The following is a 26,996-nucleotide window of genomic DNA, read 5'->3' on the forward strand; positions in this document are numbered from 1 at the left end:
TCTCTGCGTCTCCACCTGTTCAATGTTTTTCTGAGGGATTAAGTGAAGCAATTTGATCAACTCCAATGGCATTATCGACTAATGCACATTCCTTGCCGACAAGGTAACATCTCAGCCATCTCGATCATGATCCATCCCACATGTCCGTTTTCTCTTAAAGTGGCTGAAAACATCTCTGTGGAGTCCCACTTGCAAAAGAGAGGTATTCATGGCTAGGAGTGTTGAATTTGGCACCATGGTCCCGGGTTTGCACTGCCATTACAGGTTAAATGACAAACCGCGTCTCTCTCCCTCCTTAGAAAGTTACAGCTCTGCTAGACTCCAAGAGAGTGAAGCTGGCTGCTAAGAAAAAACTGAAGAGCATTTAGACCCTTATTTTGTGGCTCTCAAGTCAATGCAAATATTGAGAATCAACTGGGGCCTTAGGGGGCATGAGCCATGGCCTCTGAGACGCGGCATGAGACTCGATTTCATTGGTTAATCGTGGGTTTTGGTGAAGATTTCCTTATGGGTTCATTGATCTGTCTGTTAAAATATAGAGATCAAGCTGTTTGATGGTGATTCTCGATGGGAATTACTATATGGGTGTCTTGGAAGTATGGGTGTGATGGGATCAGAAGCAGGAAAAATGAAGCCCAGAAAGGGGTACCCGGCATTCGCTAGGATGTTCCAGAGATGGAAGTGATAAGGGTGACCAGTCCTTTTAGATTTCTCCGAAATCTATATAAGGTAGGCATGTTGGGTTTCAGTCACTAGTAAGAGAAAGCACAGAAGCTCTCTCCTGTCTCTCTGTACAATGGCGGGGCTTGTTTTGGCTGCCCTTTTGCTCCTCAGTCTCAATTTTGGAGCTCTTGCTTGTCTTAACTGTGAGTACCCATCTCCCCCGACTCAGCACCACAGGCCTCCAGTGGTACTGCCACCCAAACACCCACCCAAGGTGAAGCCATCCCCCCCTACCCATGTCAAACCATGCCCACCTCCCCCAACAAAGATACCGCCCAAGCCACCCTCACCTATTCATGTCTACCCTTCCCCGCCAAAGGGTAGCCCTCCAGTAGTGGTTCCTTCTCCACCCAAGAGGAGTCCTCCAGTAGTGGTTCCTTCTCCACCCAAGAGGAGTCCTCCAGTGGTGGTGCCTTCTCCTCCCAAGAGGAGCCCTCCAGTAGTCGTTCCTTCTCCACCCAAGGGCAGCCCACCGTTTGTTCCTTCTCCGGTTTATAACCCTCCTCCCACAAATGTACCATGTCCACCTCCACCTCCAAAACAGGAGACATGCCCCATTGACACTCTCAAGCTCGGAGCCTGTGTGGACCTCTTGGGAGGTCTTGTGCACATTGGAATAGGAAGCAGCGCTAAGGACACTTGCTGCCCACTGCTGCAGGGCCTCGTCGACCTGGATGCTGCTGTCTGCCTTTGCACCACCATCAAAGCCAAGCTTTTGAACATCAATCTTATCATCCCCGTCGCGCTCGAAGTCCTCATCGACTGTGGGAAGACGCCGCCACCAGGGTTCCAGTGTGCTTGAGAGCTCCTCGTACATGGAACGGCTTCTAGATTTCGCTATGAAACACCCATTTTAGAGTGTATGAAGGAATTACTGGAATGGAGTTTTTTTTTTTTGTCGTAAGAAAAATAAAATGTTTTCTTTGTTATATGTAATCTTTATGGTGACTTTCAGAAATTAAAATAAGGGTTGAAGCTCTAAAGTAAAATTCTCAAGCTTCCCATGCCATGGTGTAAGGCTCAGTGGCTTACAAATCAGAAACGACCCAGACTGAGATTAGATGCACTGACAACCAGACGTGATGTTTTTTGAAAGGCTGAGATTTCAATCAACTTAAAACTCTCTAATTTACAGTTTATTGATAACCTGCCGTTCCCATGTCGGTGGCTTGAAAATTCATTTTTCAGTAGGAAATCTCACTACAAATGTCATCATCTGCTCTCTGTCAAAGCCATATTCTTATCAGATTCCATAGGGTGATAGGGATAGCTGCACGTATAGAGAAATATCAGTTTGATATTTCCTGCTTTGATTTTAAATCCCTGAAGAGGAAGTAGGCGCGTGAAGAAAAGCAACTGTAAAATTATTTCTCCGAGCGAAGTCTTAGACAAAAAACTGCGGGAAGTAGGACCCTTTTGGTTGTTGATACAGGAAGAAGATGGATGAAAAAACAATAGAAGACAGACTCAACTTCTTAATATGTCAAAATTTCCAATAAAAGCTGAAAGTAAAGAACGGAGGCGACGAGGAAGAGGAAAGGAAAAGCTGTTTACTGTCTGTTCGCACTTCACAGTCGTCTGCTCCTTCTCCTTTCTGGGTTTCTTTCTGATAATCCAACTGAGGCACATAAAAGTCACTGATTCCATTTCATACTAATCTGGGAAATGGGTGAGCTCCTGTTCAGAAATCCATATCAATGTGCTTGAAAACCGCATTGATATATCTGAGTAGAAGAGACCTCTTCTGTCTCTTCATAAAAAATTTAGTGGCTAGAGCTACCAACCTTGAAATGGCTTTGAGACGTGCAAACTTTTCTGAGGGGGGTTAGTCATCTTGAAGTCCGAGATGAAGATCAACCGCATGACACCCTTCATCAGTTGAAGTCGTTAGTGGAACACAAGTGACATTTTATCTGGATGTTGGGGATGAAGTTGTCCTTCATCTCCACGTTTTAAAATCCTTCATCTCATTGAACACCATTTTTTATCTTCTTCGAAATGAAGGACGCGCGCGGCTTGGTTTTTTTTTCCCCTCTCTCCTTGCACCCCCCTCTCTCGTGCATCCTCATTTCCCTTTTTTCCTCCCTCTCTCTCACACCCTCTCTCTCTCTCCCTACGCCCCCGACATCGCTGCTCCCTCTCTTCTCTTGGACTCTCATCTCCGGCCTCCGTCTCTGCTCCCTCTCGTCTTCGGCCTCTGTCTCTCGGTCTTCTCTCGGACTCGCCCTCTCTCTCGTACCCCCTCGACCTCCCTTTCTTCTCTCTCTTCTCCCTTTCAGCCTCCCACTCCCTTCTCTCTCTGGCTATTCTATTTTCCCCCAAAATACCTTCCGATTTCGTTTGATTTCCCTATTTCGATTTCGAAGATGAACTTGTCCACACTAACACCATATTTCGAAGATTTCGAACATGAACTTGTCCAAACTAACACCCATTTCGAAGATGAAAATCAAGTAGATGCATGAGATGAAGATGAAGATTAAATTCCCAGTTTATTGACTAAAACCCCCCCCCCCCATAGACGAGTTTCTATCAAGACTCTACGAAAACGTATGAGGAAGTCATTTCCGGGGCCGGCAGAGCGTCATTTTCCAGAACTGACGTGTACCATTAGTCACAAGAAAGCTTCCACACAGCGTATTTTCAAATACCGGACAAAATTTTGGCAGGTAGCGTCCATTTCAATTTCCATTTTGCAGGAATTGATGTGTTCTTTTCAAATACCGGACAAAATTTTGGCAGGTAGCGTCCATTTCAATTTCCATTTTGCAGGAATTGATGTGTTCTGTAAGTCGCAAGAAAGCAGCATTGGCTCAAACTCTCTGCCATTTCTTGGGCGGTTTCCTGGACTCTGCAGAGAAAATATCAGCTTGTCATCAGCATTGTGAGCTCGCTTCTGCTGCAGAGGCACGGTCTGTGTACTCGTGATTAAAAGATAGGTGCCAAGACCTGGGTATGCAGGTCAAGAAATCCCCATTATGGACCTCCAATGACAAGGCTTTGTTGCCAAGGAGATTTGGAATTATCCCTGCGAGAACTATTAACAAACAAAGGATTAAGTAGCACGTAGAAAATGGCAAATACTATTAGCAATTTTCAGGTCTACATGATGAGATACAAAAATGGCATTCACGGCTTTTACATCTGCAACAGGGGATATACTAAGATAATATACACTCTTAATGGAAAAAAAATGGATCCCTAAAGTGACATTAAACTCATTTTTCAGTGATGACTTTGTTCATGTGATATAGGGTTTGGAACAACTGAAACAGAAAAAATTGCTACAAAAGGACTTCCTTGACCATCAAAGAAATTACACCATGTATAGTGATTGACACTAAGGCCCATGCTCTCTCATGCCATAGCTTGAATTGCTCTGTCAAAGCTCTCTTCGGCAGCAGAGGTGCGCTTGACAAGCATGTGGTCAGGATGAGACAACTTCAACTGGCTGTAGAAAAAGCAACACATCCAACGTATCAAGCAAGAAGTATTTCTTCAGAGAGTACTTGGCATAAGCAGCATTTTCTAAATGCAATGAAAACATCACATTTCGAAAGGAGATGATGCTTTATAGGGTTCCTTTCAATCCTTCGCAGTTTACATTGAAGGATTTTAAGGTTGGGACACTTTCATCATTTACCTGAGATAACGAGAACAGGGTTTGGCAAGGTGAAGGCTGCACACAACTAGATTTGCAAGAGTTTCTGCATCCTTTGCATCCTGAATGAAGCAATTACTCAGTTAGTCTTCTTCAAAAAATCTTTTTCTTTTATTTGTTACATAGTTCCTTGAACAATCTCAGGATAGGATCAACGCAAAATTATTTAGTGGATTCCACATGTTATAACTTTTTTACTACTTGAACTTGCCTTGTTCAGGGATTCAAGCAACAGTGATTCAGCTTCATCAAATCTTCCCGTCTGCATGCAGCAAACAGCCTTGCCATTCAGGATCATGCCAGTTGTCTGATACTTTTCGGAGAAATCTTGGAAGATAAGATTCGCCTCTTGTATCTTTGAACCTCCCTGAGATCAATGAAACAATAGAATTGAACATTAACATCTTCACTTCAATTTTTTTTCATTTTCTACTAGTCTTATACATAAAATCATAAGTCACACTTACTACAGCCAAGTTTAGCCATGCATTCGCAAGCTGTGTAAGCGTGTGGTCTTCATCGATCTGTTGCATGATCTTCAGTTGTTTCTCTGCATAGTCTGACCTATGCATCTTAAGGTAGATTTGTACATTCAAAGCATGTCTGAAAAGATTAAACAATTAGCTTTTGGCACATTGTTAAAGTTGTTTAGCACATAGGCACATATAACAAAAATGGCACAATATTAATACTGTAAATTTATATACACTTGTTTTTGTGTAACCAAGTTTATATACACACCTATAACATGCAATTTTATGCAACAATCATGACATAGTAACACCCTATCTTTCAGTAACACTCTACCTCCGACTAGAAGGTCTATTCTGTTGTTCTTGTGTTGTCCCACCCTGCATGTGATGAGTCCTACATCCAGAAACTTTTTTTTACACTGTTTTTTATTTCACAATTTTATTATGGTTACCATCATCATCAAGACATGGCCTCAAATATTTGAGTTAGCTGTCTGCTTTTTCCTTCTTCATGATCAAATTGTATACTAGGTCCCTTCCTAGGTCAACCTTTTCTTCAGTCTTTCCTAACTAATTCCATCCATGTCATTTTACCCTATAACTGACAGGTTACTTTATCATTTAATTGAAGGAAGTTAAAAAAGTTATGCATCTAAAAGAAAAGGATTTATCACACCACAAATTGCACTATGCAGTTCTAATGTGGGAGACATAAACCAGAATATCAGAATGACAAAAGCAGAGCACAATTTTAGCCAAAATAATACAGATCTTTACATTTTATGAACTGTGGTACTTTAAGTTCAGTTCAGGAATATATGCCTTGACACCGTCCAAAGAATTCAAGTCAACAAGATAAAACGATAAAACAAATAACAATAAAACGATAGAGAAGATGCTGTAAAAGAGCAGCGAAAATGAATATTTTGGTAGACAGCATGCACTAAGGAAGAATTCTGAAAATGCTTATTTTGGTAGGGTGAATGAATACGCAGAGTAATAACACAAGGAGTAATAACACAGAGTAATAACTAAAAGATCATATCACTAAGAGCAGGAAATAATAAGATAACTAACACCAGGTTGGACTCACAGTTCCATGGTCCCTCCAGAATTGGTGTGCTTGAGAGCTTCACTGTAATCCTGCTCATGCATGTATATGATACCAGCAATCAATCGTAGAACAGGATTGTTTGCAATTGCCGCATCATCCAACCACTCCTTGATGCTTGAGAGTGCAGTTTCCTGTTTTATACACACCAGAGGAAAAAAGTAAGACAAATGCTCCTGAAAGCAAGAAACGACATGAGACACCAACTGCTTAGAATAAAAGGAGCCTTCTATTCCATCTTTAATTATCAAAGAATGGTAATCCACAAGGGACAGCTGCATAGGACAGCCTTTTTTCTAAAGCAATGAGAATCATAATTCATTAAGAGGGCTCAAAGAAGAACAAAATGATATGCTATGACGTTAGCAAAGTTTCACAAATAATTCACAAGGGCAATGAAATGCTGAGCTCGAGAAAGGTTCCTTCCCTTGCAAGGGACTCAGACAAAAATTCTAGAGTTTTTTGAAATTATTTCAAAAAATCTCCAGTTACACTCTTTCTGTAAACTCCAAAAAATGGCAGCAAACCTAAGGTTCCAGAATGTTTTCCCTACTTACTCCAAGGAACAATGGAAGAAAAAAAAATGATTGCAGGAAGGGGGGAAAACAAAAACAAAGACCAACTTTAAAGTGAATGCTTATTAAACCTGTTTAGCAAGGGAACACTGCATGAAGAGATCGTTTATGATTCAGAATGAACAGCACAGGATTTACAGTTTTGGTCTTCAAGAACTTTCCCCCTCTTTTGCAAGTGATCAGTAGACAGAATTTTATCTTTCAAGGTGTACCACAGGAAATGAATGACTTTCGGGGCATTTTAATGCACCAAAGTGCTCCAACAATAGCGTCATCGTCAAAGTTATAGCCACAGATGTAAGAGTATTAGGAAATCACAGTATAAGATCCTAATGGGTCACAGTTCCAAATCATTGTGTCAACTCCCTTACCATGACTGTCAATGTCATCCAGAATGGAGTATCCCCAGAGCTTCAAATGTTTCTTCATCATTGCGCTCCTTAGATTCAAATCGCAGGGACAATCAATATTAATTTTGGTGTACGAGTTGTTGACAGAAACAGGTTGGTCCCTTGGAAAAGTAGTTGCCAAATTCACATCCCTAATCCATGGGTCATTCCAAAAGAAAGTTAGGTCTCCCCTTCTGACAAGTATTCTAGATTTCCATCAAAGTGACCCTGAAGCTTGCAAATTTTGTTTCCATAGGCTTGATGCATAAATTGAGGGACAAGCACATGGAAGTCACATGTTATATTCAAATCTATACTTCCATAGAGCCTGTCCTTTCTTTTTTCCTTTCGTGAAGAATGAAGAACACATCAAAATTAATAACTGTTATTATGCTTTTGACCCCCCACCCCCAATGTCTTAGATGAAATCAATGCATTGTGTACTTCTCAAGTTGTATCATAGCAACATTCACTCCGACCTGTGAATAAAATCTCGGATGTTCTTGCTAAAGAAGGTGTCTCCAAGCCTTCATCGTTGGTTGGAAGCTCTTTCCTTTTAAATTTATAAAAAAGATAAATACTTCACTAACTTATTGTAATTTGAGTACAATGAGCCTCTATTTATAATAGAGGAAACAACTAAAATCCAATTAAAATTAAACTACCTTAGTCCCAATTACACCCAAAGTTAAACACTAAAAGATAAGTCCTAGAACAATTGAGCAACTAAACATAAATAGAAGATTAACATAACTAAAAAAGACCTTTAACTGAGACCTCCTTTGTGAGATTCCTCTTGGACTCTGCTATATTAATTGTGGCTCTGTAAAACTTTTTGATATGAGAATCATGTAAGACTCTTTCATACCTGTTTTTCAATACTCCCCTCAAGCTCGAGTTTATAACTTCAGCTTACAAGGAAAAAGATTTTTGGTCATCAATCTTCTTTTGTTGAAAAAATTCTTCATAGATGCAAAATCTTCATTTTTGTTCTCCCCCTTTCTTGAATATATTTGTCACATAAAAATTACCACAATGTGTGGAACAAAATACCTCTTCCTTGTACTTCTTCTACTTTTTCCCTTCAAGCTAGCTATAAAAAGGACATAGAGATCCAGCTTTGACAAACGCATTGTGGGAGAAGTAAATCACTCCTAGTCGTACGACAAAGCTCCATACACTAGTCAAAACGGTCATAGTCTAAAAATCACTCCGCTCAATTTTGAAGGCAAAAAAACGACCCAACTTTAGGGCACAACAAAGAGACTATTCACTTTTTAATGGTAGCTCAAACACAAATCACCTCTTGGGTGAAGAAGAAAATACTTGACTCGAGCTGGATGTTGGGCACACTCCTACACTTTGAGGTGGTGGATCTAGGCATTGCTTTGAAGTGATGAAAACACAAGATGATAAACTGAAGAAATACTAGAGGAAAATAACTTTAATCGAAAGGAGGCGACTATGCAACACTCATATGAATCTAGAATGTAACCCCTTTTTTAAGAACTAAGGGAGACTATGACGGTAGAACTAAAATAACTTAGCAAATTTGACCAAGTATGACACTTTTTGGAGTGACCACAATTTTTTGGAGTTGATGATGCAAAAGATACACAACCAAGTAACAAAAACGCAAAACTTGAAAACAACATCGAACCAAGATATTGCATACCTTGAACAATCACATCATGGGGTGATTAAGTCTAACCAAAACCCTTTGATTAGAAGAGAAATTTGGCTAAAAAACTAGGATTCGAGGAAAAAAGGAAACTCAATTCATGTTAATGCATAGAGAGATAATAGGGGAAAAAAGGAAAATAAGAGATATTCAACAGAACTGGCTTTGGTACTTCCGATATTCATATCTCTCAAATATATCTCAGAATCACAAAAAGTTTGTTTCTACAGAAACTAGACTCAAAGAACTTCCATTTCATACCTAATTTGACATAAAAAAAATTGTTCTCGAATCTGTTATGGCTACTTGATTTACTTCATTATGTAGCATAAACCCTGTCGACATCAATGAGAATATCTCCTTCCATATAGATCAAATTGATATGAAAGTTGATCCTTTTGAAACTAGACTTCGATATATTTCATTCAAGCATAGTATTCATTCACCAAATATACTTCTTTGAAAGAAAGAATCTGATAGATTTTGGATTCTGCAATCTGGCTAAATTGAGTACTCTTTCTTCTTTGGCCAGAATGACCATTGACCCTTTCAATATTGATATCTCCCTCTAGAAACTCATATTTAGAATTGGTTTGATAGGTCAGAAAATACACTTACAGATCTTTCTTTTGACATATAACTCTCTATATAAAATATTGTTCTTGCATACTCTTTCTTGCTAATCGAACCTCTCTTGTTGTCTGACCTCTGCTACTTTAAATATGGATTTCTTTTTTGTAGAAAACTTCGATTGATAAAATTCTTTTTGCATTGGAAAGTAGACTCAAAGATCTTTTCGTCGATATATAATTTGCATTATGAAACCGTCAGTACGAAGTTGTGAACACCATGGAAGTAACGGGTACCGGGATAGGAAAGGAAGAAAAAAGAAAGAACATGAACTTAAACTACTAGACATGATAGCTTAGAAAAAATCACTTTATCTTTGTTGGTTGACCGAGTCAACTCACAAAACTCACTCTGGAACCATGTTGAATTTTTGGAAAAGAGAAATACTCACTAACTTGTTGAAACTTAAGTACAGGGAGCTTATATTTATAATTGAGGAAACATATAGAGTCCAATTAAAATTAAACCACCCTAATCCCAGTTATACCCAAAGTTAAACACTAAAAAATAAGTCCTAGATCAATTGAACCAATGAACATAAATAGAAGACTAACATAACTAAAACACCTTTAACTGAGAATCTTCAGTGAAACCTCCTCTGTTAGACTCCTCTTAGACTCTACCATATTAATTCTGGCTCTGTGAAACTTCTTGCTATGAGAGTCATGTAAGACTCTTTCGTACCTGCTCTTCAACGTTTCCAAATTGTAGCTTAAGCTACCTTTTTCTGCATTTGTTCTAAGTTTTCTGAGTAATAAAGCCTTCCACTATTTCTAAACAAAGGAACCTCTAATTTTTTTAGTGAATCAAGCACATATTATAGTGAAAATTCACAATCAAAGTCAGTTAGAAGCCTCGAACATTCACAAATATGATGCATGCTCCTTGTCTAGTCAGTTGAGCTAGGACCATGGTCCACGTAGTTTCCTTACCTTTCTCTAAAGCACCTAAATAGTTTTTAGGAGTTCCTAAAAATGTTAAGCCTCTCCTTTTGGCCTAGACTTGTTTAACATGTCTGGTTGAAAGAGAAGTGTTCATCTCTTGATTGCCAGGATTCCAACCCATCACAGATGAGTGATCCTCAAACAATGCTCTTATCATTCCTGTTACGGAACATTGTTTGCAAACCCATAGCTGCGCTATGTCAAATATATCTCTTTTAGGACAAAAGTACACCTCTAATTACTATATGTCTCAGATGAATATACTTGCACAACTGCCCTCCCAGTCTTTAGCTTACCAATTTGGCTCACTCATTGCTAGATTATCCTTCTTCAAGTCTTGATGCACCAATCCTCACTTCCACCCAAACTACTTTCCATTTTCCTTAAATTTTTGTTAATTACTTTAAGTCATACCATATGTAGAGGTTGATACTATCTCAAATGACTCTCTAATGGTCTATAAATATTAACAAACCCAAAAACCACATAATATGCACAAAAGCCAAGCCAAACATGCATATGTAATTACCTGTTTAGACTTCTTCTTTTTTTTATTGTTAACTACATATGCTATGGATAGGCTCAAAAGAAGATTCCTATGGAGGGGATCAAGTGATGCCTTTAAGTATCATTTGGTTAGCTTGGTTAGATGGGATGATGTTTGTTTGCCAAAGAATATGGGTGGCTTGGTAATTCGGAAATCTAAGGATATGAATCAAGTGCTACTTCTAAAATGGCTATGGAAGTTCAACACCCATTCTTCAAATCTTTGGAAGGAAATGGTTCTTGCTAAGCTTGGTGGGACACTCATTGGTGGATGTCAAGTGGTAATCGAAGAGGTCTATCCACAATATGGAGAGCATTATACCTTTTGCTTCCAAAATTTTCTTTCGCGAGTAGATTCTATGTTGGCAACGGCAGATGGCTCAAGTTTTGGAAAGATTTGTGGATGGGGCAGGTGCCACTGCAAGTTGCCTTCAGAAGTCTTTTTCTCCTCACATCTCGTAGAGACAAGTAGCCGAAGCTTTTGAAGGGGATGGTATGAGCCTTCATCCTAGTAGGGGTCTTTCGGATAGTGAGACTCTGGAGGCCAGTCGTTTGATGGACTCTGTTGCCTCGGTTAAAATTCGTCCTTCGGAAGCAGACAAACTCATTGGTGGCCAGACAAAAGGGTCACATTCACTGTATCATCTACATATGGCTTCTTAAATGGTTGGAATTCGTCTTGGAGGGAGAATGGAATCAATTTCGTATGGCATCTATGTGCCCCTCCAAAAATAAAATTCTTCATGTGGAGCGCCTGTCAAGGCAAGATTCTCTCGACAAACGTGCTTAGAAGAAGAGGTCACCCCTCAATTGACCCCATGTGCCCATTCTGCAACTCTGATGCTGAAACCACAAGCCACATTCTGCTTCAATGCATATTCTCTTGGAATGTGTGGACCTTCATTCTTAGTAAATTTGGGTTACAATTTTACATGGCGGCTGATCTATTCTCTTTCAGTAAGTCACTCACTGGTACCCCTCTGCCTGGCCTCGAAAAAATGAAGTTCTCTGCTTGTGTTAGTTTCATCCCGTGGGGGATTTGGAATGAGCCAAATTTGATGCAAAAAGTGAATCTACAGATCGGGTTGCGGACCGAGTAGTGGGTCATATATCTACTTGGCTTCTGACTAAGAAAGCCTTCTCTTCTTTTTTGGGCACCCCTATCCATGAAAACTGGAGAAATTTGGCTATGATGCACTCGGGGACGAAGATCCCGAATTTGCAAGAATGGACTCCTCCTGAACCCGGTTACCTTAAGTTAAACTTTGATCACTAGTCTCTTGGTAATCCTAGGATTTCTAGTTTCGGAAGAGTTATTTCAGATCATTCCGGCAATCAGCTTTTCTCTTATGCCGGCCCTCTAGGCATATCCGACTCTACGTCTGCAAAGCTTCACGGACTTCTCTCTGGTCTCCGCGTCTTCAGAGACAAATGCAGCGGTCCTCTTCATATCGAAGGAAACTCAAAAGTGGTTATTGGATGATGTGAGAGTGCATCCCCTCCCCCGTGGCGGCATTGGGATACCTTTCGGGAAATTTTAGAAATTACCTCAATTGTATCTTGTATTTGAATTCACATTCCGAGATCCGCTAATTTAGTAGCAGATGTGTTTGCCAGGCAGAGAGCTACCCTACAATTGCTGGTTGTAAGGGACTTGCTCCCTCAAATTTTGTAATTTATCTCATTTTATTAATACATCTTTTTCAAAAAAAAAAAATTGTTGACTACATATGCACGCAGAATACAGCATACCATAGTGAGATTCCCATGTGGCTATTGAGCCAAAGACCCTATCCAAAAGCATCTGTTTCAACTTAAAATTATACCAGTGAGAAAGCAGGCCCATTCATTAGGTTACCAGCAATTTTGGAAGCTAACCATCATTCAACATCTAACCAAACTTCATATCTTCCCATCAGCTAAAATTTGAACCAAAGCACTAATAATGAGCACTAGAATCATGCACTAATAATGAACACTAGAATCCCAAAGCACAACACCAAGTGGTGCTATTTGAAAAGGTGGCAGGGTGCTCGCATAACATACTCAGAAGATTTACTTCTCTTGCATAAAAATTTTGAACCAAAATACTGAACCTAGTGGGTTAGCAGGAGGATGTGAAGAATCAGAAACAAGTGCCATATTAGCACTATGCATAATACGAAGGAAGAAATAAATAAAACAATCACAAAGCCAAACCAATCTATTTCAGCAGAGATAAACCTCCTTGTCACCTCTTTCAAGGATCCATCATGGTTCTAGGATTGGAGCCTTGTTTTAACATATCAATCTCTCTATCTTATTGAAAAAAAAATACTATTTACAGTAACATCAATAACTCAATTACAAGAAGAAAAAGGTAAATGGGGCCAGCCAATTCAAATGAAGTCAGATAATCCTACCAAAAACACTTTCGACAAGTGCAAGTCAAAGCTGATTCATTTCCAACTTCAAAAAAGCATATATCAGTTTTAGGTCACAGAACTCCAGATCCAAATACCGGGCAACTCTTTTCCAATACGCACTTCAGACAATTCATTCGAATTACACCCAATGATCAAGATCTCAAAGAAAATCGATCAACGAAAACTGGAAAAAAAAAACATACCTTGTCATCCGTCCCAGAGAGATAAATAGCGAGCAACTTGGCCGCCTGAAGAGGCGTCGGCGCCGACGAATCTACCTCGTTGATGACAAGCTAAACCAAATTAAGTACCAAAGTCAGACATCGTCTTACCATCCCAAACCTCTTGAGCGAGAAAGGCGAAAAAAATGGGTAACCTGATGAGATCCGAGAGCAATGTAAGATCGGTAAACGAGAGTATCCCTTTCGATGGATTCTTCCTCGGAGAGATTGGCGACATCGCTGTTGTTGATGGCAGCCTGATACGACCCCAGGTAGAAACTGTTGCGGAGGTTGAAGAGGTGATCCGGAGCCGACATGATGAATCACGAGACGGAGAGACGGAGCTCGGGATTTTGGTTTCGAATCTGTAAAGAGCCCTGTAGCAATGGAGGAACCGGCAAGCTTCTGTTTGGTAATAAAAAAAGGTCCACTACAGAACTGCTGCGCAGTCCGGTTCATTTGTCATCTCATGGTCCAATAACTAAAATCAGATCTCAAAACAAGCAGCCCGAACCAAGGCGGTTCGATGTGGATTCTCTAGATTAATTGCTGAGATGCCCTTAATTCCTTGAAAAATGACTTAAATCCTTAAAGATTCACAAGGAGTCAAATATTGTTTATTTAATTTTATAAATATGGCCAAATTTATTCATTTTGATTTCCTTTCAATTAAATCTAGAATATGATTTAAAAAAGATGACCTATTTTCTCCTTATGATTTACTGGTTTTTACCTTTTTTTTCCCTATTTCATAGAAGAAAGAAGGGTGGATGTGTCCTTCATTATTTTTTAAAGGTTTTTAAATATATAAAAATTATTAATATTAGAAATATCGGATAAAACTTTAAAAATTGAAGGTGATATTAATAATTTCAGATGATTACTTCAAATTAAGGAGTGTATTATAATTATCTATATTTTAAGAAAGTTATTGTAATTAAAGAAATTCTGAAAGAAAGATTGTAATTTCTAAATTTTGAGGGGCGTGAGTCTAATTGACGCACTTCTCCTTCTTCGGCCGCAAGTAAAATCTCGTCGCGCTTTCCCTAAAACCTGTCCAACTGTCGAACTATTTAGATAATTGGAATAGAGGCATTTACTGAGATCGAAGTCTGAGATAGGAAGACCCTTTGGCTTGGGAAAATCGATCTAGTAGCATTTGTCTTCGATTTGGGACATTCACTCTTGCAAGGTATTGCCCCTCCTGAATCCTTTTTCTGTCGTTGAGGTACGTGTCTGTTAATCCTTTTTTCTTTTTGCCGCAAATCTGTTTTCTTGTGTTCAATCTTTACTAGTCGCAGAGTGCCAGTGATGATTTAAGATCATGAACTGAAAACTAGTTCGTAATTTCAATTGAATGGTTTCCGTCGAAAAGAAATGAATATAGGCAACTGGATTACTGAACTTTCTATGTGCAAGTAACCATCTTTCTCTGTAGAGATATTATTCTTTTGAATTTTTTACTTACCAGGTTTTCTTCCTCTGTTCTCGTTTGGAAATACTGGGATTTGATTGTTTTTCCTTTTCAGTTGTCTTTGACTGTTGTTGCGGTAGGTGTTATTTGATGTCACCCTGAACGAATCTATCTGACGGTTAATTCAGCGACCATGTCACTAAGTTACGATGTATTATCGCCATGACATTCTGAATTTCCTGTGTTATATGCTGCTAGCCATCACATTATGAATTTTCTTATGTTCTATGCTGTAGTGTTAGCTTAATTTTTAAGAAACCACCAGTGATGAAAAAGACTGTTTTTTTTTTTTCTTTTTGAATCCATATTTTAGAATTTATACCGGTAAGTGAAACATCTAAACCGTATGTTGCTCGTTACAGCAGTGTAGAATTTTATTAGTGGGATAAATGTTTCAAAGCTCCGGTGCAAATCAATGAATGTTACAGAACCCATCTGACCACGATCTATGTTTTCTCTTATGTGATTGAATCTTATTGCAATTTCTGAATCGGTAGATGAAATTATTTACATAGTTAGAAATCAGAGCTTGATCACTGTTCTCAGCTTAATATATAAGCTGCCAACAACTGTTCATCATCTCTTTTAAAAAAGAGGGGGAAAAAACTTGTTTATCAATGCAGTGAGTTTTGATTTGCTTTTGGTTTTCAGTAACCTTCAAGATGTCACGAAGATATGATAGCCGAACCACAATATTCTCCCCAGAGGGCCGCCTCTACCAAGTTGAATATGCTATGGAGGCCATTGGCAATGCAGGAACTGCCATTGGCGTATTAGCAAAGAATGGGGTTGTGCTAGTTGGTGAGAAAAAGGTAACCTCCAAACTCCTCCAGACCTCCAAGACAACGGAAAAAATGTACAAGATTGATGACCATCTGGCCTGTGCTGTTGCTGGAATCATGTCTGATGCCAACATACTGATAAATACTGCTCGTGTTCAAGCCCAAAGATATACCTTTTCCTACCAAGAACCCATGCCAGTGGAACAGTTGGTTCAATCTCTGTGTGACACAAAACAAGGTTATACCCAATTTGGTGGCCTCCGCCCTTTTGGTGTCTCATTTTTATTTGCAGGTTGGGACAAAAACTTTGGGTTTCAGCTTTGTATGAGTGATCCAAGTGGGAACTATGGTGGATGGAAGGCTGCAGCAATTGGCGCAAATAACCAGGCTGCACAATCTATGCTTAAACAGGATTATAAGGACGATATCACAAGGGAAGAGGCCGTTGAGCTAGCTTTGAAAGTTTTAAGTAAGACCATGGACAGTACAAGCCTAACTTCTGATAAGCTTGAATTAGCTGAGGTGTTCTTGGCTCCTTCTGGTGAGGTGAAGTACCAGGTTTGCTCACCAGATGCGCTTAGTAAGTTGTTGGTGAAGTCTGGTGTTACACAACCTGTTGAAGAGGCTACTTGATTGTGGACTGCTTTACACTTAGTTTGATGCATTTCACATTCCAGTATGTTGGGTATTTTGTTGCATGTTTTTATTGATCAGCTATCTGGGAATTACAGACTTGTACTATCAACTTGTTGAAGAATTGGCTGCAGTGGTAGGAATATTCTGATTAATATGATAGATCTGGCATCTACCCAATGATTCATATTGTTTTTACTGCCTAGTGTTCAAGGATTAGTTTTCCACCACCCATTATATTTAACGCTTGTAGTTTGAACCTTGAAAGATATCTGTTTTCTGTGGCCATGAGGTGGATTTGACTTCTAAATGGTGGCTGAGACTAAGCAAGTATGAGAACAGAAGGAAATCAATTAAGAGATCGAATGGCTACACGGTTCAAACATCATTCGGTGCATTGTAGGGTAGATTTTTCCGCAGGTGTATGCGCAACAATGTCTCGAGCTGCTCTTTCAGATTGCTTGTCGCGTGAATAGCTATGTTGATAATTTGATCTGGAAATAAATATGATACAATCGTTCATACATAAACGAGAATTGCAAATAATTTTTCTTCTTTTTCTCTCTCATGAAAAACGAAGTCAAACAATATTGAAAATCGGTACATGAACAAACTAGTACACAGTCGAGCACTTGCTCCCATCAGACATCTTGTACACAACTGGCATATGGGTACCTCGTTTCTCCCAGCAGACGATAGAATCACCATCAAGCTCGTTAAATTAGTCCTCACCATTTGCTTCTGGTTCTCATAATGGGTGAGCTCGGTATGGATCTCTTTCTTTAACGTTGCACTACAACCTTCATCTATATATGGCCGAGAGCTTTCAAGTTTGCCAATCTTGTACAGAGGACCAAGTTGGATTAATTCTGGAAACACAAGCATCTTTAACCTTTTTTGATTGGAGAAAAATAATGAGCAATACTAGAACCACGCTTTGATGTATTTGGGCGCTTAGATGGACGAAGCCACCCCCTAACTTCTCGTTGGATTTCAGGTGGGAGTTCATCAATCACATTGGGATCAATATCTTCAGGCTTGTATTCCCATTCTTGGGTTCTCTGCTCAACTTGACCAACTCTAGGAGTGGTATTCGCTCTGGTGTTTTCTTCAGGAGCAGGTCGATTTGTTTGCTCAACTTGATCTTGGCCCAAATGGCTCTCATTGCCAGAGGGTGATAGTGGAAAAGTTGCCTTTGCGAAATGGACATATTCCTGCTTTGATGAAGAACTCGAAGGATTACCACTTTCAAAGAATCTCAGAATAGAAGCTGGTCGATTCGTTTGCTCAACTTGATCTTGGCATAAATGGTTCCCACTGCCAGAGGGTGATAGTGGAAGAGTTGCCTTTGTGAAATGGTCACATTCCTGCTTTGACGAAGAACTTGAAGGATTACCACTTTCAAAGAATCTCAGAATAGAAGATGCTCTATTTGTTTGCTCAACTTGATCTTGGCCCAAATGGCTCTCACTACCTGAGGGTGATAGTGGAATAGTTCCCTCCGTGAACTGGTCAGATTCCTGCTTTGATGAAGAAGTAGAAGGATTGCCACTTTGAAAGAATCTCAGAATAGAAGACGTTCCCTGCCATATTCATGGGAAATTAAGAACATGCACCCTATTATATTCATGGGAGAATAAGTACACGCATCCTATTATACATTCGAGATTAACATAAAAAAGGTCAATCATAATTTGAAATAAACAGCTAGAAATATTTTCTCGTCTTCTACTACAACTTTAATGCTCACATCATGTTAATCTATCCACAAAAAGAAGACTAGGGATTCCTTGTATTGACTTCACAAATAACTTTGTCCAAGTAAATGTCCACTACAAATTGTGTTATATTGGATAGATTAAGGGTCCGTTCAAAGAGAACAACGCAAAATTTACAAGAAAAAGCTGAAGACGAGATCAAATTTTTCATAAAGAAACAAAAAGAATTAGAAAGAACAGGTTTGAACAAGTGATAGGGAACAAAAAGAAATTTAAAAAAGAAAAAAAAGTAAACCTCAATTTGACAAAAAATCTGAAAACCATTTGACAACTAGATTGCTCCTAAACCCTAAATACCTCATGCAATTGGCAAATAAAACACACATTACCATTCTGTTTCTAAAACAACAGAAGGACAAAGAAGACCAGCTTTAAATCGAACGGAGCTCCACAGGCATGTATTAGAGGTACATGATAAAAACATATCTTGAACTACTACTCACAGCTGGTGTAGCATATATTTTACTGGCTGAAACAGAAAGACCTGTTACTCCCCATGAACCGTTCCGACCTTCTTGTGTTTCAGATTGGCATCCAAGAAAATCACGTAGACCAGATTCAAAGAGTTTCAAAGCATCTTCTTGAATTTTTTCAGTTCCATATCGTAATGGGCATGACTTAGAGGGGAACTTGGCTGATTCTGAGTCGCTGGGCTATATGGTGATTCAAAAAATCAATATGTAAGTCAAGGATCATTACCAAATCAAGGAGACTAAACATATTAACAATAACAGCGATAATAATGACTAGTAATTTTTACCTTAAAAGCTCTTGCATGAAGGGTTAATGTATGAGCAACTCGTTTATTTTGTTCTAAGTCGGTCTGGATTCTTTCACTCAGTTCCTCACAGAGTTCATTAAGCCAGTGATGAACCTAAATGAAGGTGACAAAACAGTTGAAGAAAACAAGAGTTATACTTCAATGACTGTTAAAGAAATCTTTTAAAACATTGCTTAATCCAATTAAGAGGGAGCAGGCACAGAAATCCCAGCCATATCTGTACTCAAGATAAATGGTACCCATTTGCAAGGGAGGAAGATCATACTGAAGCAATTGTCTTTAATGCTTGTGGGCCTGGAAAGGTTTTCCCAGAACCATGGCTTTTAGGAAGTAGACGGTCTACAACTTCCTCTCCACTGATGCCCCTTGAGATATTCCACAACCATGTACTGAAGCGGATCAACAGAAGATAAGCAAAATATCACCATGAATATCAAATATCAGGTATTAGCTTGACAGTTTTATCTTGCCATATTATTTTTCTCTTGTTCCATTATTGTTTAACAGAGAAAATCTCTAAAAATGAAATAAGAGGACAGTTGATTTAACTTTTGTTAGCCATAGTGAAATAAAGTCACTAATCCGGACAGACTAATGTGCAATAGCCAAAATAGCTTTGCAGGTGAAAATTGATGAATGAAACATGCAATGACACACCAAAAAAGTAAAATAGATGAAGACAAATCAACCACTGAATTGAGAATGAAAATGCAAGCTCTAGAATTTGTAATCACAAAGATAACTTTTCATAACAAATGCAAAGATAAAACAACAAACGATAACGTCATTGGAATGGTATTCTTTTCAAGGCATCCCTTTAGGTGATATAACAAACTGGGTTCTTAGATGGCATACCCTGTATTCACGCCATATCTCTCCTGTAGTTTTTCTTCAGGAAACTGCAATAGATCTCCAACAGTGTTCACTCCAAGATCTGTTTGCAAGGAGTTCCCAAGCTTTCCTCCAAGTTGTTTCCTGCGCATTTATTTCCTCTTCAGGAAAAAATACAAGAAATGGAATTTGAAAGAATAAATTGAATCTGCAACATGAATTACAAAGAAAACTACAGGAGCTGCATGTGATTTCCAAAAAGGTCTACACTTTTTTTTTTATGATGAGAAATGAGAAGAAATGAAAAATAGGAGAATGAGAGGAGAGAAAGAAGAAAAGGAGGAAAGAGATGCTGAAAGAGAGCATTGAGAAGAGCTCTCGTTGGGGTCAGAAATTGATTCCTCTTCCTTCTTATTAATTTGAGAGATAATTATATATTTACCCCTCTTACACATACTCTTTATAACTCTCAAAACGCACCTCTAAACAACATAAAAACTGGACCATAAACACACCAAAATATTCTAAACATGACGGTACTCTCACTAAAATATATAGATCATGTAAAATAACCAAACTGCCCTTTATACAACATTTAACACTCCCCTCGAGCTGGAGTATGTATGTCTAAAAACCTCAATTTGTTACAAAACGCCCCAAATTCATGTCTACTCAAGGTTTTAATAAAAATACCCCCAACTTGATCACTAGACTAAACATAGGGGGTAAGCTTCTTTCCATATTACTGCATCTCAAAGAAAGTGGTAGTCAACTTCTATATTTTTGGTAAGGGTGGGCACAGGTCGGGTTTCCACAAACCCGAACCTTGCGTGGAAGTTTCATGAATTAGCTTAACCCACTTACAGAAAAGGATATATCAGGACAAGTGACTATGGCATAAATCAGGTTTTCGACTAATCTTCAATACGCTATTTTGTCCTTGAGTTCATCACTGCTTTCATCATGAATATCATTGCCAACTTCCATGTGTCTCTACAGGTTTTACACCTAACAAGACATACTCTTTTAACATATCCACAACATACTTCTTCTATGTTAATACAATCTCTGTCTTGCCTCTAGTTCTATTCCAATAAAGTATTCTAAGGAACCCAGATTTTTGGTCTAGAAATGTTTAGCAAGGTGCTCCTTAACTTCTTCAACTCCTTCATATTACTCCATAATAGAACGATATCATCAACATAAACAAGTAGCACTACAATTCTAGACAACCACTTCATAACAAAAAGAGAGTGATCACAACAGCTTTGAGAAAACCCAAAAGACATTACTACTTGGCAAAACTTCTCAAACCATACCCGAGGACTCTGTTTAAGTCCATAAATTGCCTTCTTTAGCGTCTAAAATTTTCCAATTTCCCCCTGAACAACATACCTAGGAGGTTGCTCTATATATACTTCTTCTTCTAAATCGCCATATAAGAAGGCATTTTAATGCCTAATTTAAATAAGGGTCAAACTTGGTTAATTGCAACAAAAACAAAAATATGGACATAAGTCAATCTAGCAACAAGTGAGAATGTCTCAAAAACATCAATACCATAGGTTTGAGTATACCCCTTAGTAACCAAACAAGTTTTGTATCTTTCGATGGAACCATCGGCTCTATATTTAACAGCCTATAGCCAACAACAGCCCACAATTATAGCTCCTGAAAGGGCATCACATAAGCTCCATGCATCTTTATCACATAATACCTCCATCTCAACAGCCATAGCATGTTTCCACTAAGGAAACAAGAGAGCATCATACACAAAAGAAGGAATAGTACAGGAAGACAAAGACAAAGCAAACTATTTGTGTAGAGTAGATAATGAATTAGACAACACATAATTGGACAACAGATATCGAGTGGACATATGTACACCCTTACGAATGGCAATAGGGAGATGTAAATCAATTACTACAAGATTTGTAGGCGAAGAGGATTCAAGTACAAGCAAGAGAGAAGGAACCTTGGCTCGTTGCTTAGTGGGTTGTTGTTGGTGATACACCTGTAAGGGCTTTTCTGCAGTAGTAGGCTATGGCGGACTAGGGAGATCTTCCACTAGGAGCAGGAGCAACTATTCCTATATCTGTGAAGGACAGAATAAACTTTGTATCGGAGGTAGAGAAGAAAAGAACATCTTTTAAAACATGTCACATCAGCAGATGTACATGTCTTTCTAGTGGAGGGACAAAATCATTTGTATCCCTTCTATATCCAAGAGTACCCAAGGAAAAACATACTCGACTGCACGAGGGGATATTTTATCCATAGAATAACCAAACACGTGCAAAACAAACACACCCAAAAATATGAGGGGATAGAGGAAACGAAGCAACCAACGGAGTCAATCTTTGGAGGGGAATTTTACCTTCAAATAAGAAGACATCCTGTTGATAAGAAAACATGTGGTATGCACCACATCACCCCAGTACGACTTGGGAAAATGCATATGAATAAGCATTGTGCGTGCAACTTCTAAAAGATGATGATTTTTATGCTTGGCTACTCCATTTTGTTGTGGAGAAAAGACACGTGAAGACTAATGAATTATGCCATGATTCTGACAAAAGATATCAAACCTTTGATTCATAAAATTCCAATCCATTGTCAGTACGGAAGGTACGAAGAGAGGCATCCAACTGGGTTTTGATATCATTATAAAAAATTTAAATTACACCAAATACTTCTAATTTCTCCCATAGGAGATACATCATAGTAGTACGACTAAAGTCATCAATAACGAAAAGAAAGCACTTATATCCAAAATTTCTAGAGACATAAAATGTCCCCATATATTAGAATGAACAATCTCAAACAAACTACTCCTTTAGTTTGACTCAAAGGAAAGATAGTCTGATGATGTTTACCTAGTTGACATGATTCATACTTAAACGACAAACTTGAAGGAAAAGAAGGAAATAGTTGGACCAACTTCGTTGCAGAAGGATGGCCTAATTGTAAATGCCACTAGAAGGGTAAAACAACAACATGAAAGGCAGGTGAAGACAACTACTCTCTCATGCGTGGAACCAATTATCCTCTTCATCATGAGATCTTGAAACACACAACGAGAGGGATAAAAAGTTTGAACAATTCATAGACTTTGTAAGTTAACTAATCGACAACAAATTAAGCGAAAATTTAGGAACAAACAACACATATTTATGTGACATGAATGGAGTAGGCGCAATATTGCCCACCCCTTCAACAGAAGACATGGACCCATCAACAAGTGTAACATGTAACAACTGAAGACTCCCTCAAATTAGTAAACAAAGATGACATACCTGACATATAGGAGGAGGCTCCTGAGTTAATAACCCAGGAAGATATAGAACGCACGTGGAAGGCAGACATAGCTGAAGTGACAAGGGTTGTTAAAGGAAGTGTAAGTTGAGCTACAAATGCTAAGGAGGAGGAAGTTGAAGTCAAGTAAGCAATGCGCTGGGCAAGCTACTACAACTCATCAGGAGCACCTAGCAAAATACCTACCATAGATCCAACAAAGGAATCAGAGGTTTCATGAACCAAGGAATTGGCCCATGCGGGCTAGCAAAAATTACTCAAGCAATTATCAGAAAAATGATTTGCGGATTCACAATGAACACACATTTGTCATCTTTACATTCACTTCGACCTCGTCCTCTACTTAAGCTATCCCAGCTTCTGCCTCTGACCCTTCCACCTCGACTTCTAACAATTCTGATGGACCAAGATTATTAAGTGTAGCTATATTAACACCTCTAACTTCTTTACTTTCCTTGGATATAATTGTTGTCTTTGTACGCAAAACTTTGTTAAAGGCTATAGAAAGTGATGGAATGTCATTTGAGGCAAGCAACTGAGCTAGCTGTCCTCTGCTTCACAATCATCTATAATAAGAATTGGTGGATCGTCTCTAATGATTTTGACTTTCTTTTGGCCTTAATGTAGATATAAACTGACTTAGACCAACAAAGATTATTCTATCTGTTCGAAAAATAAAGAAAGCAAACAAAAAATACAAATGAAAAAGAAGCTGAAATACATAACAAAAGTAACAGAAGTCAAAAAATACCAAGATACTAAGTATGTGTAAGAGGGTAGGAATTTCAAACAACAAGGTGTTGTCAAGGAGCCAATCTCTCACAAGTGCACCAGCCAACTGTTTGGCTTCGTAGGGAGTATGAGTCCAGTAAATGTCAAGCAGCAACTTTATGTCTATGATCTCATCAAAGCTTACATTTTTTTTATTGGCAAGGAAGCAAGCAGGTCTTTTACAGATGACGCAGGCACAACAGTTTGCTGTGCTGGTTTATGCATGGCACTTGCATGTTTTGCTAGCATCTGCATAAAGTGTGAAAAATAGAGTTGCTCATTTAGTATTAGTCCAAGAAGTAATACAGTAAATCAAAAGGCACGGAGTTCCCTCTCAAGTAACTTTGACAACCTTGTTATGAGCTATTCCAGCAGAACAAGTAAACTGAGTCTCCCTTAAAACATCCATTCGAAGTTGTGCCACAATAATGGCCCCACAAGCTAGCAGCTTATCTCGATGATCAGCATCGTTCCTACAAAACCAGTCCTTAACATAATTTTCCTTAGCACTGTCTTCCTGCGGAGAATATGAAATTCAAGTGTTGAATGAGAACTTAAACATGTCATAATCAACAAAGGCAATTAAAAATGTTTTTGAATAAAGGAATTTTTAAATTTTGAAGCCGTAAAATGACAGTTGGCAAGAATTGAAGTTTCTTCAGAAGTTAAAACTCTTGTTGTCAGATATATTCAAGCAGTTCTAACAAGAATATACCCTTAAACATGTGACTAGAGAATTCCATCATTAATTTTCTAGATTTACTTGTATACAGATTGCAAATGGTCCCTTACAGAGTTGATCCCTAAAACATGTGACTTGAGGGCCTCTTCATGGATTTCTTCTAATGTTTCTGGGGGAGTTACAGAAAGCATAGATTCCACTGCATCAGTAAGATCAAGATAAACTTCATCTATTGATGCTCTCTCACACTTTCCCTTCCTTGCAAGCACAGAGACTACCTTCAAAATTAAAATCCATCACAAAGCTACAATTAGAAACTACGTACATCATAATACACCACAGAAATGATCTTTCTCCACTACTAACCTCAGAACCAGCATGTCGGTATGAATTCAGGTCAGCTTTACCATGGGCCACTGGAACCTGGATCAACTGGATACTAGGACATATTTCCTTGGCCTCATCTCCTCTCATTGAACTGAAAAAGGAGACCACATTTATTACAAACCTTACAAATTTTCAATGCTAAGACCAAAGGTTACTCCAAAAAATTCTTTACACACCGCTTCACACCATGCTTACGAGCTTCATAGCTAACAGCAATCAGGCCGCCACCCTTCCAGGAATTATACTGCACAACAGCAGTTGGTAGACCCCTTAATTCTGGCTGTTTCCTTTGCTCCACTGCAAGAACCAGAAACCAAAAGGTTTTCTAGACATTAGTCCAAATGGGCATAATTGGATAGCCATTACAAGTACTTTCAGGTTGCATGAGTCCATGGGCAAATATATGAAGGCTTAAATATAGTGTGATAACCATAAGCTTTCTCATAATTTGAAAACAGGGGATACTTCTTCATCATGAGAAAGCGACCCAAACTAGGTATATACAGGCCCATTCAAGGGTTGGGCCCATAACTCACTTGTTTGGGCTGCTTTTGCACTCTGTATATACGTTACCTGCTACAGAAACTTCTACAATTGATCACATAATATTTCAAATGACTTTGTGAAAACTTTGTAGCTAGGCTACTTCAAACTCAACAAAGTGCCAGACACTCAAGAAGGTTGTGTTCAGAAACAATCTCTATATGCATGCTCTCGAAACAAAAGTGAACCTTTTTTTTCTATTTCTCAAAAAATATACTTAAGATTTATCCAGTTGTAGTAATACATAGACAGCTAAAGTAAAAAAGAAGAGCATCGTATTCATTAATCATGTGCAATAAGGGCCTGTTCACATTGGGTGTAAATAAGTAATAGCCCCTTGCAGTCTTGATGATTTTAACTATTTTAGGCGGTAAGACCAGGCGGTTAGTCGTAGTTTTGAACAAAATTGTAATCATTTGAAAATGAGTAGAAGTTTAAAAAGCTGTAAAGTTTACAGGGCAGGTAGTATTTACACTACTGATGCTTTGTGGCGAGCAAACACCCACAGCTATCTTTGATGGGAAATTTATTTGAAGCTACAAGATTCATTTTGGCTGAAATTTTCTGACATGAAGGACACTGACATGGAGTTCACTGCATTTACCAAACCCACCGACCACTGTCTGGAGCAGCCAATGTTTCATGGATCTATCAAAGCAATACAAAAGACCTTGCAACATGAGCAGTTCCCTTCACTTTACTCTCAAGATTTGCTTCCTTATTTCTTTTCCAAAATGATGATGGTGAGGCAGCATAAACAACTATACTTTCTCAAAACTGCAAATTGTGATTTAAAAATATGCTTAGAAAGAATGCACTTAAAAAGAATGTTCCTGAAAGGCAATCTAGATGAATTAAACCAAATCTGAAAACATCAAATAGAGCTTGACTACTGAACAGTCACTAAGAACCCCGTCTAAACGAAGTTGCTGCTCACAGCATGCGAATCAAGTTAGGCATAAAGTAAAGATAACCCATTCATAGAACACTTGATTGAATTATCAAGTGACAAATTTAACGAGTAAAACGCATTGGCAACTGTGGGTATGTGTCAAAACAGCCCAAAATTATGCACTCAGCAATTAAGTAATACCACTACATAATATTCAAAAGATCACATGCGTAGTCATGGAATTGAAGCCAGCACAGACAATTAGATGAAAGAAATTACAATTTCATTCTAGGTCAAGAACTCATAGACGACGACAAAGCCAACTTGGCGAAGACTGGACTTTTAGGAGAAATATAGTGCAGATAACAGGTATGGGGAGAATAATGGAAAATCAGTGAAGATGGAGATCACGAATCATAACCTTGAACATAGAAGCAGTCCATGTCGACGTGAGCTATAACGCGAGCTTCATGGGTCTGGGGTCGGGCAACCGGCATTTCTGTCTTTCTGCACAAGACACTCAACTTCACCCTCAAATAGAGATGCAAAAGGAAGGCAAGTCCACCACAACATCCAGAGGAAAGAGAAAAATACGAAGTGAACAGGGAATGATCGGTTGGAGGGGTCTAATTAGATTTTGGTGGGAAAAAAAATCCCGTGAGATTTATTTACTTAAATTGTTAGAATAAATTATTGTAGATTCTGTGTTATTTAATAGTTAAAACTTTTTTAGCTTTACCCATGAACTTAACCAAACCAGAAACTCAT

At 38.7% G+C, this 26,996-nt stretch overlaps 4 protein-coding genes across 5 annotated transcripts; 2 read left to right on the forward strand and 2 right to left on the reverse strand.

Moving 5' to 3' along the window:
• The first annotated feature begins 741 nt into the window (after positions 1–741).
• LOC137951581 (36.4 kDa proline-rich protein-like) lies at positions 742–1,712 on the forward strand. The gene has a single exon (XM_068798342.1). The coding sequence runs from the start codon at positions 797–799 to the stop codon at positions 1,523–1,525; it is 729 nt and encodes a 242-aa protein (XP_068654443.1). The 5' UTR covers positions 742–796; the 3' UTR covers positions 1,526–1,712.
• Positions 1,713–3,778: 2,066 nt separating this feature from the next.
• LOC137951604 (coatomer subunit epsilon-1-like) lies at positions 3,779–13,775 on the reverse strand. Its single transcript, XM_068798375.1, has 7 exons — positions 13,515–13,775; positions 13,342–13,431; positions 5,951–6,102; positions 4,852–4,987; positions 4,596–4,751; positions 4,367–4,446; positions 3,779–4,174 (listed from the first exon to the last, which is right to left on the reverse strand). The coding sequence occupies exons 1-7, from the start codon at positions 13,674–13,676 to the stop codon at positions 4,081–4,083; spliced, it is 870 nt and encodes a 289-aa protein (XP_068654476.1). The 5' UTR covers positions 13,677–13,775; the 3' UTR covers positions 3,779–4,080.
• Positions 13,776–14,381: 606 nt separating this feature from the next.
• LOC137951633 (proteasome subunit alpha type-4-like) lies at positions 14,382–16,441 on the forward strand. 2 transcript variants are annotated; one of them, XM_068798431.1, is made up of 2 exons: positions 14,382–14,587; positions 15,485–16,441. In XM_068798431.1, exon 2 carries the CDS (start codon positions 15,496–15,498, stop codon positions 16,246–16,248), a length of 753 nt encoding a protein of 250 aa, XP_068654532.1. In that variant the 5' UTR covers positions 14,382–14,587; positions 15,485–15,495; the 3' UTR covers positions 16,249–16,441. The 2 variants fall into 2 exon arrangements, with proteins under 2 accessions (XP_068654532.1, XP_068654531.1); XM_068798430.1 differs by having other exon boundaries at positions 14,383–14,551.
• Positions 16,442–16,748: 307 nt separating this feature from the next.
• LOC137951656 (DNA polymerase eta) lies at positions 16,749–26,785 on the reverse strand. The gene is made up of 11 exons (XM_068798479.1): positions 26,650–26,785; positions 24,970–25,090; positions 24,773–24,884; positions 24,517–24,684; positions 24,077–24,241; positions 23,870–23,973; positions 19,663–19,782; positions 19,073–19,196; positions 18,787–18,900; positions 18,470–18,679; positions 16,749–17,831 (listed from the first exon to the last, which is right to left on the reverse strand). Exons 1-11 carry the CDS (start codon positions 26,723–26,725, stop codon positions 17,136–17,138), a joined length of 2,010 nt encoding a protein of 669 aa, XP_068654580.1. The 5' UTR covers positions 26,726–26,785; the 3' UTR covers positions 16,749–17,135.
• Positions 26,786–26,996: the final 211 nt, after the last annotated feature.

This window comes from Aristolochia californica, unplaced genomic scaffold, assembly GCF_029961685.1.
Source record: "Aristolochia californica isolate CCGP_79_NKW_82.1479 unplaced genomic scaffold, dmAriCali1.0.hap1 SCAF_15, whole genome shotgun sequence".
Taxonomy (NCBI): domain Eukaryota; kingdom Viridiplantae; phylum Streptophyta; class Magnoliopsida; order Piperales; family Aristolochiaceae; genus Aristolochia; species Aristolochia californica.